We start from the raw sequence: 15,801 nt of genomic DNA on the forward strand, positions 1-15,801 counted from the left end.
TGTTATCAAACAATCAGAAATAACTCCCGAATGCCATGAAACATACAGTATGTAACCTGAGGTATATTCATTTAATTGTGGGATTTCATGTATTAGTAGACTCTCAAACATTATATATGTTTCTTTCCTTGATTAAGATTTGCAAAACATTCTTGTTAGAGCATTATACAACTACAAATCAACAGATCAAGTACCACAGCGGTCATCTGTCACCTTGTAAGATTTCATGCTTACTGATAGTGGCACCTGGTGGCCGAGGTTGGTATTGCATGCTAATTGTTAGCTAGCATACAAAAATAAATAAATAAATAAATAAATTAGAGAGAAAAAAAATTAGAGAAACAAATTTTTTGTATAGGAAAACAAAATAGAGTAAAAAAAAATTTTTTAGAGAGAGGAAAAAAGAATTAGAGAGAAAAAACTATTGAGAGGAAAAAACATTTTAGAGAAAAAAAGGTTTTTTGATACATAAAAAAATACATTTGTAGGACATAGGCTAAAGAATGCATAAAAAAATATTAAAAAAAATCTGTGCGGTTCAGGGCTTCCGTAGTTAATTACCACAAAAGTATCTACTTGTTTCTGCTTTTCTTTAAAAAAATTAAAATAAAAGGCAAAAATCGAGGTTACAGGGTGGCTCTTAATATGGAAGAGTTTAAAGGCAGAAATGAAAAGCTTAGCATTTTACAAAAGCACTTAAATTAATTCTGTTAAATCTCATGTATTATTTTAGCGGTAAAGTTGTTTAAATCGTGTTTTTTACAGTTGTTTAAGGGTTTGTTGACAATACATTGTCATGGCAATGAAGTTGTAAAATTAGCTATAACTTTACACAGAAAAGGTGTTACACAGAAGTGTTTTTATCACTCTAAAATCATGTTAACATGCATTATTGTTTACGTATTGTGACTATACTTTTGAAACAGTGAGTATTTTAACATCTACAGATTTTCCCCATTCACTTCCATTGTAAGTTCCTCACTGGAACCAAGATATTTGCTTCTTTTTTTTATTATTATAAATTTTTGTGGTAATCAACATTATGCCACAAATGCTGTCGATTGAGCTTAACTTCTATTAAACCCGGAATATTCCTTTAAGCACATTTGAAAACAGGATTTTGTGCAAGTGCATGACAATGATGTCAGATACTGTTTCTGTTCACAGTTTACTGGCCAATGCCTATAATCTCAAAATATAAACAGAGTAATCTGCCTGTCTTATATATTCATCCATCACTTTTCACAAGAATTATTTTGAAAGGAAGTGTTGTTTTTTACATCTCAAAATTACTCATTGATTTCTTATTGGTGTAAAAAGCTGATATTTCCATTTTCTCTTTCCAAACTTCTTTCTTCCAATCAGGAGAATCAGACTCCTCTGCACATTGCGTCACGTCTGGGTAAAACAGAGATTGTTCAGCTGCTGCTGCAGCACATGGCTCACCCGGATGCTGCCACCACTAACGGCTACACGCCGCTTCACATCGCCGCACGCGAGGGACATCTTGATGTCACAACAGTGCTGCTGGAGGCTGGTGCCGCCCACTCATTAGCTACCAAGGTCAGTGGCAGACAGATGGTACCACCCTGATCAAAAGACCAGCTCACACCACCATGAATACCCATACATGAATGAAACATTTTTTTTTTTTCTGCTGGCCTAGTCAGGCCAGTAGTTGAGCTTTTAACCCACCATAAAAAAATTCTACATTTTTGGCAGTGGATTTTTAAACGTGCCAGACATACTGTACATTAACTGGACAAAAAAAAAGAATTGCTACGATCATATTCTCGTTTATTAGAAGAAAAAATGACTCACTGTCTCTCCCTGCTGACAGTATCAACAACTACATTTCAAGAATCTAGTACAGAGCATTTATCATTACACAAGTGGAATAGTATGACTGCTTACCATATATAATTGTATCACATTTTATTCAATTGCATCCTATCAGTACATAGATGAACATATTGTAATCATTTTAGTTTTATATTTTGTGATAATTTGAAGTAACTGTACTGTTAAGGTTACACAAAATATCTATCAACATATACACAAAAATATGCAATGCACAGCTGAGCGATATTCATCGAGGTTAGTGTGTAAAGTATGCTAAAGATTTATTTATTTCTGTTTTTTTGTTTGTTTTACAATTAAACATGTACAGAAAGGGTTTACACCTTTACATGTGGCATCAAAGTATGGTAGCCTGGATGTGGCTAAACTACTACTGCAGCGACTGGCCCCTCCGGACACAGCAGGAAAGGTGAGAAAAAGCCTAACAAACCTGTTCAAAATAGACTGTATTCGACCATTAAGACTATAAGGCTCTGCACCAAAACCAAGTGAGCTGCCTACCTAGACAGCATTTTAAGGCATCGTAAGTGCTCCCTTGATGTGAAGCCATCCCCAACAGTGGGCAGAAAAATTATGCAACCCATAAAGAAGTGTTGTTTTGACCAAATTTTAAGGCAGCGTTGCTTATATCCTGTGCAGATAACACAATCACATAATGCATTGTGACATGTCCATTATGACAGGTTGTAGAGTGTTTCAAATTAGGCACTTATGAGCAGGGTCAGAAACTTTGGGGGGCTCGGGGCAAAAATTGGCACCAAAAATAACAAAAATGCCCCCTTATTCAAAATGTGGTGAGGAAAAAAATAAGCCCTTGGAATGAGCTCTTCTGTTTTTTATTTGTAACATCTGATATAGTTATAAATAATGTATTACAGTCATAGTTATATGGCATTATATTCCTATTATATTCCATATTATTCCTAATAAAGTATGTGACATAAATGGATGAGACAGTTTTAAATGGTTAGGAAAAAATTGCCCTCATAAAGTTATAAAATACCCCCCCAAAAGTTAGGGAGCAAATATTGCCCCATAATGTAAAAGTTAGCCCTTTAATGCATGGGAATTCTTACATATTCATGTCTTTAGAGACCCTGCACTTATATCTATCAAAAATGGACCTACAAAATGCCCAGATAGTGTACATTTTTTATATATTTTTAAGACAAATAGAAAAAAATATATTTTGATGTTTTATTTTTCATATATCAAAGAGAAAATGCAACCAGTCAGGACAAATCTAGAACAGGATTCATTACTTTCACACATAAGTATTTTCTCTGGCACTTTATCTGAGTCTAAGTAGAAGCACAACTTACATGATTTCAGTAGCACACCCAAATGACAATAGTCATATCATACTGTTCATGTGTTACACTTGCTATAGTTTACTTCCACATTGTTTCTTTATCAAATAGTATAAACCTTAAGTAATAAATAGCATGTATAAAATATACAGTTTGAAATAATGTACAGATTTTGCTCTTATGGAAAGAAATTGGTACTTTTATTCACCAAAGTGGCATTCAACTTGGACATTAATAATGTGAAAAATTACTATTACAGTTTATAAAAAAAAGTTCAGAACTTCTTAAACTACAAAGAGTTCTCATCAATAAATCCTCCATGTGCAGCAATGACAGCTTTGCAGGTCTTTGGCATTCTAGCTGTCAGTTTGTCCAGATACTCAGGTGACATTTCACCCCACACTTCCTGTAGCACTTACCATAGATGTGGCTGTCCTGTCGGGCACTTCTCACGCACCTTACAGTCTAGCTGATCCCACAAAAGCTCAATGGGGTTAAGATCCATAACACTCTTTTCCAGTTATCTGTGTTTCTTTGCCCACTCTAACCTTTTCTTTTTGTTTTTCTGTTTCAAAAGTGGCTTTTTCTTTGCAATTCTTCCCATAAGGCCTGCACCCCTGAGTCTTCTCTTTACTGTTGTACATGAAACTGGTGTTGAGCGGGTAGAATTCAATGAAGCTGTCAGCTGAGGACATGTGAGGCGTCTATTTCTCAAACTAGAGACTCTGATGTACTTATCCTCTACATCTGGACTTCCACATCTCTTTCTGTCCTTGTTAGAGACAGTTGTCCTTTGTCTTTGAAGACTGTAGTGTACACCTTTGGACGAAATCTTCAGTTTTTTGGCAATTTCAAGCATTGTATAGCCTTCAAAACAATGATTGACTGATGAGTTTCTAGCGAAAGCTGTTTCTTTTTTGCCATTTTTGACCTAATATTGACCTTAAGACATGCCAGTCTATTACATACTGTAGCAACTCAAAAACAAACACAAAGACAATGTTAAGCTTCATTTAACGAACCAAATAGCTTTCAACTGTGTTTGATATAATGGCAAGTGATTTTCTAGTACCAAATGATCAATTTAGCATGATTACTCAAGGATAAGGTGTTGGAGTGATGGCTGCTGTCTAGATTTGATTAAAAATGAGTTTTTTCAAACAGTGATGGTGCTGTTTTTTTACATCAGTAATGTCCTGACTATACTTTGTGATCAGTTGAATGCCACTTTGGTGAATTTGGTACCAGTTTCCTTCTGGAACAGCAAAATCTGAACATTATTCCAAACTTTTGGCCACCAGTGTACCATCAATATAGAAATGTATAGGTAATGATACTTCTCAGTAGTCTCTTTCACACATGCAACCAGGTAAATTACAGGAAAATCGTTGGATTTACTGGTAAATGTACCACATGTGCTGTTCACACACCATCAAAATGGACATGATACAACATCTCATTAAGGGAAATTGCCAGAGCAAAATCTACCAGTATTTTCAAAAGGGTTGTGTTCACACATTTTGGCCGCTAGTGTGTGTGAACACAATGATACAATGATAATTCAGCATTGTTTTTAATTTATTGTTGCACAGAAAATCAATGTGAAATAGCCTCTTGCCTCTAGTAATAAACAAAGAAATATATGTCTTGTGACAGTAAACTTATATAGATATGACGAATCAAAAAAATATAATTTATGAAAGTGCAAAAAAAACAAAAAAGAAGAAAAAAAAACTGTCACTCTTCCATACCTAGGGTCTCTAATGACCCTATACACTTTTACTTACTTAAATGGATGGGGTACAGGGGTTGGAATGAGGTCCCGGTAAGTGTTTAAGGGTTCACCTCTGACACCGCTTATGAGGTTCCATTTTGGTTAGGATGTTACCTTAGAAGTATGCAGCCTATGTAGAGAGCAAGGCAGCTCATTACGTTTTGACACAGAGCACCTGTATTGGAATTTTGGACAAATATTTACATCAACATTGGTTTGTACAGGAATATTTGTCTTCTGAATCTTATGTTTAGCTATAAAAGCACTATTTGAAACATAAATGATAAAAAGCCTAATTAATATCATTTCTTGGGATGTTGTTTAAAAGAAATACATTCAGGCTATGTTGACTGCAAGAGCTCTGGTAAGCAAAGTTGTACTTAATGATAAAAACATTTTGTTTTCTTTAAAAAAAAAAAGAAAAGAACGTTGTTTTCTTCCTCTTTTCTTTAATAAGGGACCAGGTCTTAATTGTTCCCGAGCTTGCACTCTAATATAGACGATAACCTCACATTCAAAGGGATAGTTCACCCAAAAATCAATCATTTACTCAGCCTCATGTTGTCCCAAAGCCGCGTGACTTTCTTTTTTCAATCGAACATAAAGGGGAGATGACACAAATGCTAAATGACAGCCTCAGTCACCATTTACATTCATCATATGGAGAAAAGATCTCCTTTTGAGTTCCATGGAAGAAAGAGAGTCATACAGGGTTGGGACCTTAAGGGGTTCCTGATGCTCAACTGGTAATGCATGGCACTAGCAATGCCAAGATCATGGGTTCAATTCCCAGAGAACACACAATCTGATAAAATGTATGCCCTGAATGTATTGTAGGTCGCTTTGGATAAAAGCATCTGCCACATGCATGAATGTAAATCAATGAAGGTGACAGAATTTTCATATTTGGGTGAACTGTTCCTTTAACACATAATAACAATCTCTGTTAACATTGCTTTTTGTCATTAACTAAGACTGTGTTTTATTTAATGCTTTTGCTATGCTAACAGTCCTCCCATAACCTTGACCCCCTCATCCCAGCAGAACGGTCTCACTCCTCTACATGTCGCTGCTCACTATGATAACCAGAAGGTGGCGCTCCTGCTTTTGGACAAGGGGGCCTCTCCCCATGCCACAGCCAAGGTGAGATGACTTCATCTTAACAAAACATTAGTCATTTAGCAATAGATGATGTGTGTGTGTGTGTGTGTGTATGTATGTGTGTGTGTGTGTGGTGCCACTTTATATTAGGTGTCTTTAACTACTATGTACTAACATTAAAATACATACAATACAATGGTTTTAGTGTGTAACTAGTAACTAGATGTTGTTCTGTACGATTTTAACAAGATTCACTTTTGCTGCTAGTAATGTTGAGGTATGGGTAGGTTTAGGGGTAGGGTTAGGGGTTAGGTTAAGGTTTAGGGGTAAGATTAACAGTGTAACCACAAATGTAATTAAATGCAGGTTTTTTAAATGTAAGTACATTGCAACAGCACGGATGTACATAATAAGTATATTGTATCAAATTCGTAAGTACATAGTAGTTGAAGACACCTACTATAAAGTGGGTCGACGTGTGTTTTTTGAAAGGTGGACGTGTCCCTCTTTCAAATATCATTGAAAAGGTGTATTTTTCTTTCTTTGTGCTATACTGTAGTTCAGTTATCTCTAGTTACAGCACCATTATGTTACTCCCTTTCTTTACTTTCTCTTCATGTAGAATGGATACACCCCACTTCACATTGCAGCCAAGAAGAATCAGATGGAAATCGCCAGCTCACTCCTGCAGTATGGAGCTGAGACCAACATACAGACCAAACAAGGGGTGACCCCGCTTCATTTGGCTGCCCAGGAGGGTCACAGTGAGATGGCCGCTCTGCTTCTGCAGAAAGGAGCGCATGTCAATGTACCCAACAAGGTGAATGACTTTGAAATGACTTAGAATCAAAACAGTTAATACTGGCATGAAATTAACTGAGAATATTGATACACTAAATGGAAAAATATGTGTGTGTGAAAATCCCAGGAGATCAGCAGTTACAGAAATACTCAAACCAGCCCGTCTGGCACCAACAATCATCCATGCGATTTCTAATCAGCCAATCGTGTGGCAGCATTTGCAGTGCATAAAATAATGCAGATACGGGTCAGGAGCTTCATTTAATGTTCACACCAACCATCAGAATGGGGAACAAATGGGATCTCAGTGATTTTGACCATGGCATGATTGTTGGTACCAGACCGGCTGGTTTGAGTATTTCTGTAACTGCTGATCTCCTGGGATTTTCACACACAACAGTCTCCAGAATCTACTCAGAATGGTGCCAAAAACAAAAAAAAACATCCAGTGAGCGGCAGTTCTGTGGACAGAAATGCCTTGTTGATGAGAGAGGTCAACAGAGATTGGCCAGACTGGTTTGAACAGACAAAGTCTACGGTAACTCAGATAACCACTCTGTACAATTGTGGTGAGAAGAATATCATCTCAGAATGCTGTTCTGAGATGCAGGTTGGTGCTGTTTTGGCTACACGAGGGGGACCTACACAATATTAGGCAGGTGGTTTTAATGTTGTGGCTGATCGGTGTATGTCCACATAATAGGACACAGATGGCACAATAACTGGAGAATAAACCCATTCACACTATTTCGCCAGCCCACTAACGCCTAAGACTTAGCGCATGCTTGCATGAAAATACCAAAGCTTCATGGCCATACCCTCTGACTTTGCACATACAGTATGACGTATCGCAAAGCACTGTGTTTAATGGTGCATTTACGTCATGTCAGAATTACTGTAATTATGAGATGGCTACTCTTAGAATCTACTCAGGGCTTTTCACGTCCTCAGACCTCTTAAGTTAGTCGTTTCTATCGTTTCACCAAAAGGGCTTTGTTGTTGATAACAGCAAGATGTTTATCACTACATTAACTCACCTCTAAATTTTCTTGCAAAATGATTAAGAGCAACAACAACAACAACAACAACAACAACAACAACAACAACAAAAAAGCTCCAGGAATCAATGGCATAATAAAATGCCATATTAAACCAAAATATGTGTTCAGTACTTTCAACTGCCATATTGGCTCTTTTTACATGACGTCACAGAGCTTTTACTGAATAACGAGTTTACAACTTGTAATTACGATTTCTTCGAAGACGTGAACGCTTTTTACTAAACAGAACCTCGCAATTACAGTCCAACATGTTGTGAATGCATTATTAGAAGTAGCGGTCTTAAAATAGAACCCTTAATGCTTGGAGTGGTGGTGGTGTAGTGGACTAAAGCACTGAACTGGTAAGCAGAAGGTTGTTGGTTCAATCCCCACAGGCACCACCATTGTGTCCTTGAGCAAGGCACTTAACTCCAGGTTGCTCCAGGGGGAATGTCCCTGTAATAAGGGCACTGTCTTGACAAATGGAGATCCAGGTGGTGTGGCACAAATATAGATATTGAACAAGTGCATCATGCAGATCTTTGTCAATTCTCGATGCATACTCTACAATTGTTTGTATATAGCAAAGGGCAACAATATTATTCTACTATTCTTGTATTGTGCCATTGAGCATCTCCATCTCTGTTGTGATTGTTTAATGTTTTTCATGCTTTCTTCAGAGTGGACTTACTCCACTTCATCTTGCTGCCCAAGAAGACAAAGTCGGTGTTGGTGAGATCTTAGTCAAGCATGGTGCCAACTTTGACCAACAGACCAAAGTAAGAGAAGCATTATTGTACCTCAAAATCAAATAGTTGAAAACCTTTGATAAGTCTGACTGAGTGAATGATACATTTGAAATCTCTTCCAGTTGGGATACACGCCTCTAATCGTCGCCTGTCACTATGGAAATGCTAAGATTGTTAATTTTCTGTTGAAGAGCGGGGCAAGTGTCAATGCTAAGACAAAGGTATCTATTTTTTATACTTATTGAATGAAGAAAATCGAGTAGTGATTAATTGAAATATGCATTCTAAATAAGCGTAATATGTATTTATTCCAAAATAGATGTTGTAAGGGTATTGTGAAGTCTAAATTTGCGCTCTTGTCTTGTCAGAATGGTTACACACCGCTACATCAGGCTGCACAACAAGGCAACACACACATCATCAATGTTTTACTCCAGAATGGAGCCAAACCCAATGCCGTCACTGTGGTGAGTAAATACAAACACATGAACACACATACACATGCACATTTACCTGTTGTGTTGATGCTGTGTCTCTTACTGCATTATGTAGAATGGAAACACGGCTCTGGCTATCGCCCGTCGCCTCGGTTACATTTCTGTGGTTGACACACTGAGGGTGGTTACAGAGGAAATTATCACTACGACAACGGCAAGTTTACTTGAAATATAAAAATTCATAAAATGTGCATTAGTAATAATAGACACACTGAGGTTATTATTACTGTATAATAATGCATGTTTACTTCCATGCAGACGGTGACAGAGAAACACAAGTTAAATGTGCCAGAAACCATGACAGAAGTGCTTGATGTGTCTGACGAAGAGGGTGAGTGCTAACAAATAATACGTAATCAGTCAATCAATCAATAAATCAATCAATAGCTCCCCAGTTATCTCCTTAAATATATTGGTACGCCTGACCCATTTTCAGTTGTAATCTGGTTTTCGGTGTGCATTTAACATGAAATTTCCTGCAGTATCAAGACATGTAGATGATGGAGCTATGTCTGATGACTCCATTGATTTTGAAGGTATTCTAGTGCCATTGTGTGCAATAGTGTGGTGGTTTAATAATGTTGATTATAGTTGTAAAGGCAACAAGTGTGCATGGCATGGATTGGGATTGTTTACCTTGACAGTTACCTGACTGAATGACCGACTAAATGTTGCAGCATACTTGAAACACGACTATATGTACAGATTTTTTTTATTGCAGCTATCTGTACTATTGATTATGAGATATTTGAGCCATATTCAGTGAACGATACACTGTGAAGTTCAAAGAAGGATCAGTCATGGTGTATTTTATAAGAAATATTAAAAAAGTGACAGAAAACACAAGAGCGTGCTTGTTTAGTAATAAGCGTGTTGTCATAAAAATGCTACCTACGCAAAAGTACAAAACTAACCAGTTGGATGATGTTGGATCTGTAACAATGAAAATGCAGTGCATTACAGTGCATGTATTAGATTTATAAATATACAGTGGCAAGAAAAAGTATGTGAACCCTTTGAAATTAGCTAATTGTCTGTATTAATTGGCCATAAAACGTGATCTCATCTTCATCAAAGTCACAAGTATAGACAAACACAATGTGATTAAGCTAACAACACACAAACAATAATAATCTTTCATGTCTTTACTGAACACACCCCATTAAACATTCACAGTGTTTTGGAAAAAGTAAGGCAGCAATGGTCTCAAACAAGCATTTCCGGTAGCTGCGGATTAGACCTGCACAACCTTCAGAAAGAGTTTTGGACCATTCTTCCTTACAGAATTGCTTCAGCTCAGCCATATTCTTAGGATGTCTGCTGTGAACGGCTCTCTTGAGGTCATTCCACAGCACCTCTATTGTGTTAAGGTCTGGGCTCTGATTGGGCCACTACAAAAGGTGGATTTTCTTTTTTTTATGCTATTCTATTTAGGGTCATTGTCCTGCTGTATCACCCAACTTCTATTGAGCTTCAGCTGACGCACAGCCACCCTGACATTATCCTGTAGGATATCTTTATAAACTTTAAATAATTTTTCCCTCGACAATGGCAAGCGGTCCAAGCCCTAAAAGCAGCAAAGCAGCCCCAATTCGTGATGCTCCCTCCACCGTACTTCACCGTTGGGATGATGTTTCATGTTGGTATGCGGTGCCCTTTTTTACGCCATACGTATTGCTGCATGTTCTTCTCAAACAATTCAACCTTAGCTTCATCAGTCCACAAAATATTTTCCCAGTAGTGTTGTGGAGTGTCAAGGTGGACTTTTGCAAACTTCAGGCATGCAGACATGTTTTTGTTGGAAAGCAGTGGCTTCCTTCGTGGTGTCCTGCTATGGACACCATTCCTGTTTAGTGTTTTCCGTATAGTAAATGCATGAACAGAGATGTTAACCAGTTCCATTGATTCCTTCAAGTCTTTAGCAGTCACTCTAGGGTTATTTTTTACCTCATTGAGCATTCTGCGGTGTGCCCTTGAGTCATCTTGGCTGGACGGCCATTTCTAGTGAGAGTACCCACAGTACTAAATCATCTCCATTTACAGACAGTTTGTCTAACTGTGGACAGATGAATATCTAAGCTCTTCGAGATAACTTTGTAACCCTTTACGGCTTTATGCAAAGCAACAATTCTTGTTCGTAGGTCTTCTGAGATCTCTTTTTTGCGAGGCATGGTCCACGTCAGCAGATGCTTTTTGTGAATAGCAAACTCAAAATGTTTGAGTGCTTTTTATAAGTCAAAGTAGCTCTAACCCACACCTCCAATCTTGTTTCATTAATTAGATGCCAGGTTTTCCAACTCGTGACTCTTATTAGTTTTTGTTGACTTCATCACATACTTTTTCCAACCTGCACTCATAATGTTTGAATGATGTATTCAATATGTACAAGAACATACAGTAATGTGTGTGTTGTTTGTTAAAACAGATTGTGTTTGTTCATTATTGTAACTTAGATGAAGGGTCCCCTGTTTCTTTCACCGTCTGACTGTGGGGCACAAGGAAAATCTAGGGGGGCAAGCCTCAAAACTTAGAGACATGGACTTAAAGCCACAAAATTACTGTCAAATAACAAGAGTTGAAGTTTGAGCATCTATCTGAGTTTGCTACAGACTTACAGCTGCTTGTTTTGCTATTGCCTATTTCTTTTGAAAGTACTATACACTATTTTCTGTTCTATTTTTGTTGTTATTTCTCATTGTTCCACACTCTAGGCAGCCAATACGCTACTGACAGCCAAACTCCACTGTTGCTCTACAGTATGTCTTGCCTTCATCGTCAGCGCATTGGCTTACAGCACAGGCTAGAAACACTGCCCCTGCTGGCCACTCATAACAATCGCGGCAGAACTGCTTCATCTAGCTTCATTCTCTATTGTAATGCTCTAGAACTGCTGCAATGTAGTTTGCTGTGATACTAAATCATAGAGGCTTTGCTGACAGTATGTATGTAATTTTCAGCAAATGCAAATGGCTAGAATGAAGGACCAGTGAATTGTGTGGGTGTTTGTGTATATACACATTCTTGCATCTCTCAAGTTTATCTCTGAAGGTCTCTCAAGTTTTAGATTGAATAATCCCTTTATTGGGAAAGTGCTTTTCAATGCATTTGTTTTTAATGACAGTTATAAGGTCTTTTAACATCTGTGCACCAGGTGATGACACAATGACAGGTGATGGTGGTGAGTACTTGAGGGCTGAGGATTTGAGAGAGTTGGGAGATGACTCTCTACCTGGTCAATACCTGGACGGCATGAACTACCTGCGCTTCAGCCTAGAGGGAGAACGATCTGACAGGTAGATTAGTTTTGCTATGAAATATGGAGTTGATAAATAGGGTTATGTTTGTTTTCCAAGATCCTGCTATTGACTCAAATTCTGCCAATTTGTCATCATTTAATATTTATATAATTGCCACTGTTTTGTTCTGTACACATTGTAACCGTAGAGTGAATATGCAGAGTTAAAAACAATGTATTGATGGCTTCTGTGGCATTCTAGTGATTATCACAAAAATCATTTCAGTTCATCTCCCAGTTTGTATAAACAAAAGGAAATCATGTGTACAGTAATACACTTACAATGAAAGTCTATGGGGCGATTGAACTGATGAATTTAAAAGCAGAAATGTGAAGCTTGTGTTTTTGTTTAAGCATTTAAATTATACAGTAAAAAAGTTAATTTGTATAGTAAAATATATTTATGTTTATACAGTATATTTAAATATAAAATAGCTTATACAAGTATATTTATATAGTTAAAAATTTATAATTTGATTTGTAACGTTTTTTAAACATTAAAATCTTAAATTGCATTGAACCAGGAATATTCCTTAAAATGAATGACTTTTTTTTATTACTTTCCTTCATAAGTATAACTTAAATGTATTATGTATATTGTATAAATAAATGTTAATTGTCATATTTTAACTCACTTATTCCTTTTTCCGCTAATGCTAACAGTCACTTACAAAGGTATGTGGAAAACACTGCACTTTCATGTATCAGAGTGTCATTTATAACTATTATTTTGATATTCTGTAAAGTGTCATAGATGCTGAGAATTGTAGTTGCTAATAGATGGATTGATATTGCTGATATTTTTGAAAGTTTGCTCTGTTTACATCTTTGTGTAATAATGTTGCCGTTCCAACTGACAACCGATTGGTCGATTTTATTTTCATGTTTGTCATCAGTTTGGACAGATCCTACACACCCACTCACCAAAGCTACTACCCAGCAAGGCATTATGGGATGATGGAAGATATGATTTATGCTAACCAGGTACAAGGTTTTATAAGTGGTATTTATTTATTTATTATTATTATTGTTGTTGTTGTTGTTGTTGTTGGTGTTGTTGTTATTATTATTGTTATTATTATTTTGACAAAACATTTCAATCCATGTTAAATATTTTACTAAAATGATTTTTCTAATGGACACTTAAGGAACACTTAAAAACATGTGAAAGTCATTGCATTAGATCTTAAAATATTAAACCAAGAGGCATTTATTTTAAAGAAAGATAGCAAATTCACAATTTTCAAGCAGACCATTTCACATAAATATGTTTATTATGTTTAAAATTAGGATTTTCTTAGGGTTTAAAGTTATACCATTTATGTTACAGCAATTTCACATTTTGATTAAATATTGATAATAGTGGGTGTTGCAGCTCATGCCACTTTTGATCATCTTTCTGACGTGCACATATATAAAGACAATTGTTTTCAGATTTATTTGTAGTTTTGACTCTCTGTGCTCTTGAATTCTGTGTTTCATTTCTTTATCACACTAAAAAGGTTTAGTTGTTAGCTACATTTTTAACAGGAATGCCTTGATCCACTCCAGGTGTCTTCTCTATCAAGAGAGAATGAAAAAGATTCGTACAGAATGAGCTGGGAAAATGAAAACCTGGATAATGTAGCGCTCTCCTCAAGTCCTGCTCATTCAGGGTATGCAAAAGATATATGAGTGCTCTCCAACACTCATAAACATAAACACACACACACACTCACTCACACACTCACACACTCACACACACACACACACTCACACACACACACTCACACACTCACACACACACACACACACACACACACACACACACTCACTCACTCACTCACACACACTCACACACACACACACACTCACACACACTCACACACACACACACACACACACACACACACATCACACACACTCACTCACACTCACACACACACACACTCACACTCACACACTCACACACACACTCACACACACACGCACACACTCACACACTCACACACACTCACACACGCACACATGCACTCTCACACACACACACATGCACTCACACACACACGCACACACGCACTCTCACACACACACACATGCACTCACACACACACACACACACTCACGCACTCACACGCACGCACACACACACACACGCACTCGCACGCACACACACACACGCACACTCACATGCACACACACTCACACGCACACACACACACTCACTCACTCACACACACTCACACACTCACATGCACACACTCACATGCACACACACACACTCACTCACACACAGTCACACACACAATCACTCACACAATCACTCACACTCACACACACACTCACTCACACACACACACACTTTCTCACATACACTTGTATTAAAGGCAACATTACTTTCTTAATACATGTTACTTACTTATTGTGAATGTTATTCCAAATAAAAAAAATCCCACCATACGTCCATACGTTTTGTCCCTGTTGAATATCCTGTTTTACATCACATTACGAATGTAAATCAGTTGCAAACGCTGTTTCATATTGACAAACTATTTCTGCACATTTTTTTCACATTTAAATATTTGTTCTTGGTATTGCAAGGTTTTCCAGAAAAATATTCACAAATATTTCGTGCAAACATTTAATGTTGTATTTTTAATGACCACATGAAACCTATTGGATGATGGCCTTGAAAATGTTACTAACTTGTTACTAACTAGTTCCTTTAAGTTACCCTATTTTTCAGACTTCTCTCTTTCATCCTCTTTCTTTCTCTCTTTCTTTCTGAATGGTATTTTTGGTCTTCAGCCGTTCTTCTCCGTGTCATGACAATGACAACAGCAGGTGACTTTGTGTGTCATTCGACCTCTGACCTCCTCATCCTCTTTCACTGTGCATTCAACACCGGGAACGCTGAGTTTTGTGTCATCTTGCAATGTCTCTTGGAACATTATAAGTCTTGATAAAAACATTGGTGTAGAATAAAGCTGAGTATAGTACAGAGTTCCCATGCTAATGCAAAATATCAGGGAATTTTAAAATTATGATTTCAGTGGGGGGCCTGGGTAGCTCAGCGAGTATTGATGCTGACTGTCACCCCTGGAGTCGCAAGTTCGAAGCCAGGGTGTGCTGAGTGACTCCAGCCAGGTCTCCTAAGCAACCAAGTTGGCCCGGTTGCTAGGGAGGGTAGAGTCACATGGGGTAACCTCCTCGTGGTCGCGATTAGTGTTTCTCGCTCTCAATGGGGTGTGTGGTAAGTTGTGCGTGGATCGCGGAGAGTAGCATGAGCCTCCACCTGCTGTGAGTCTCCGCGGTGTCATGAACAATGAGCTACGTGATAAGATGCGCGGACTGACGGTCTCAGAAGCAGAGGCAACTGAGACTTGTCCTCCGCC

The 15,801-nt window shown here is 37.6% G+C and overlaps 1 protein-coding gene across 1 annotated transcript in view; it reads left to right on the top strand.

Annotated features, from left to right (window-relative positions):
* LOC127453993 (ankyrin-2-like) overlaps nucleotides 1-15,801 on the top strand; it is a 120,785-nt gene that overhangs the window by 59,789 nt on the left and 45,195 nt on the right. Inside the window, exons 14-28 of the mRNA XM_051720880.1 lie at nucleotides 1,366-1,563; nucleotides 2,171-2,269; nucleotides 5,986-6,087; nucleotides 6,668-6,865; nucleotides 8,567-8,665; nucleotides 8,758-8,856; nucleotides 9,004-9,102; nucleotides 9,188-9,286; nucleotides 9,391-9,463; nucleotides 9,615-9,668; nucleotides 12,284-12,425; nucleotides 13,091-13,102; nucleotides 13,324-13,411; nucleotides 13,979-14,082; nucleotides 15,215-15,250. Coding sequence (XP_051576840.1) covers nucleotides 1,366-1,563; nucleotides 2,171-2,269; nucleotides 5,986-6,087; nucleotides 6,668-6,865; nucleotides 8,567-8,665; nucleotides 8,758-8,856; nucleotides 9,004-9,102; nucleotides 9,188-9,286; nucleotides 9,391-9,463; nucleotides 9,615-9,668; nucleotides 12,284-12,425; nucleotides 13,091-13,102; nucleotides 13,324-13,411; nucleotides 13,979-14,082; nucleotides 15,215-15,250 — 1,502 coding nt within the window. The remainder of the gene's footprint in view (nucleotides 1-1,365; nucleotides 1,564-2,170; nucleotides 2,270-5,985; nucleotides 6,088-6,667; nucleotides 6,866-8,566; nucleotides 8,666-8,757; nucleotides 8,857-9,003; nucleotides 9,103-9,187; nucleotides 9,287-9,390; nucleotides 9,464-9,614; nucleotides 9,669-12,283; nucleotides 12,426-13,090; nucleotides 13,103-13,323; nucleotides 13,412-13,978; nucleotides 14,083-15,214; nucleotides 15,251-15,801) is intronic.

This window comes from Myxocyprinus asiaticus, chromosome 2 (assembly GCF_019703515.2).
Source record: "Myxocyprinus asiaticus isolate MX2 ecotype Aquarium Trade chromosome 2, UBuf_Myxa_2, whole genome shotgun sequence".
Classification (NCBI taxonomy): Eukaryota; Metazoa; Chordata; class Actinopteri; order Cypriniformes; family Catostomidae; genus Myxocyprinus; species Myxocyprinus asiaticus.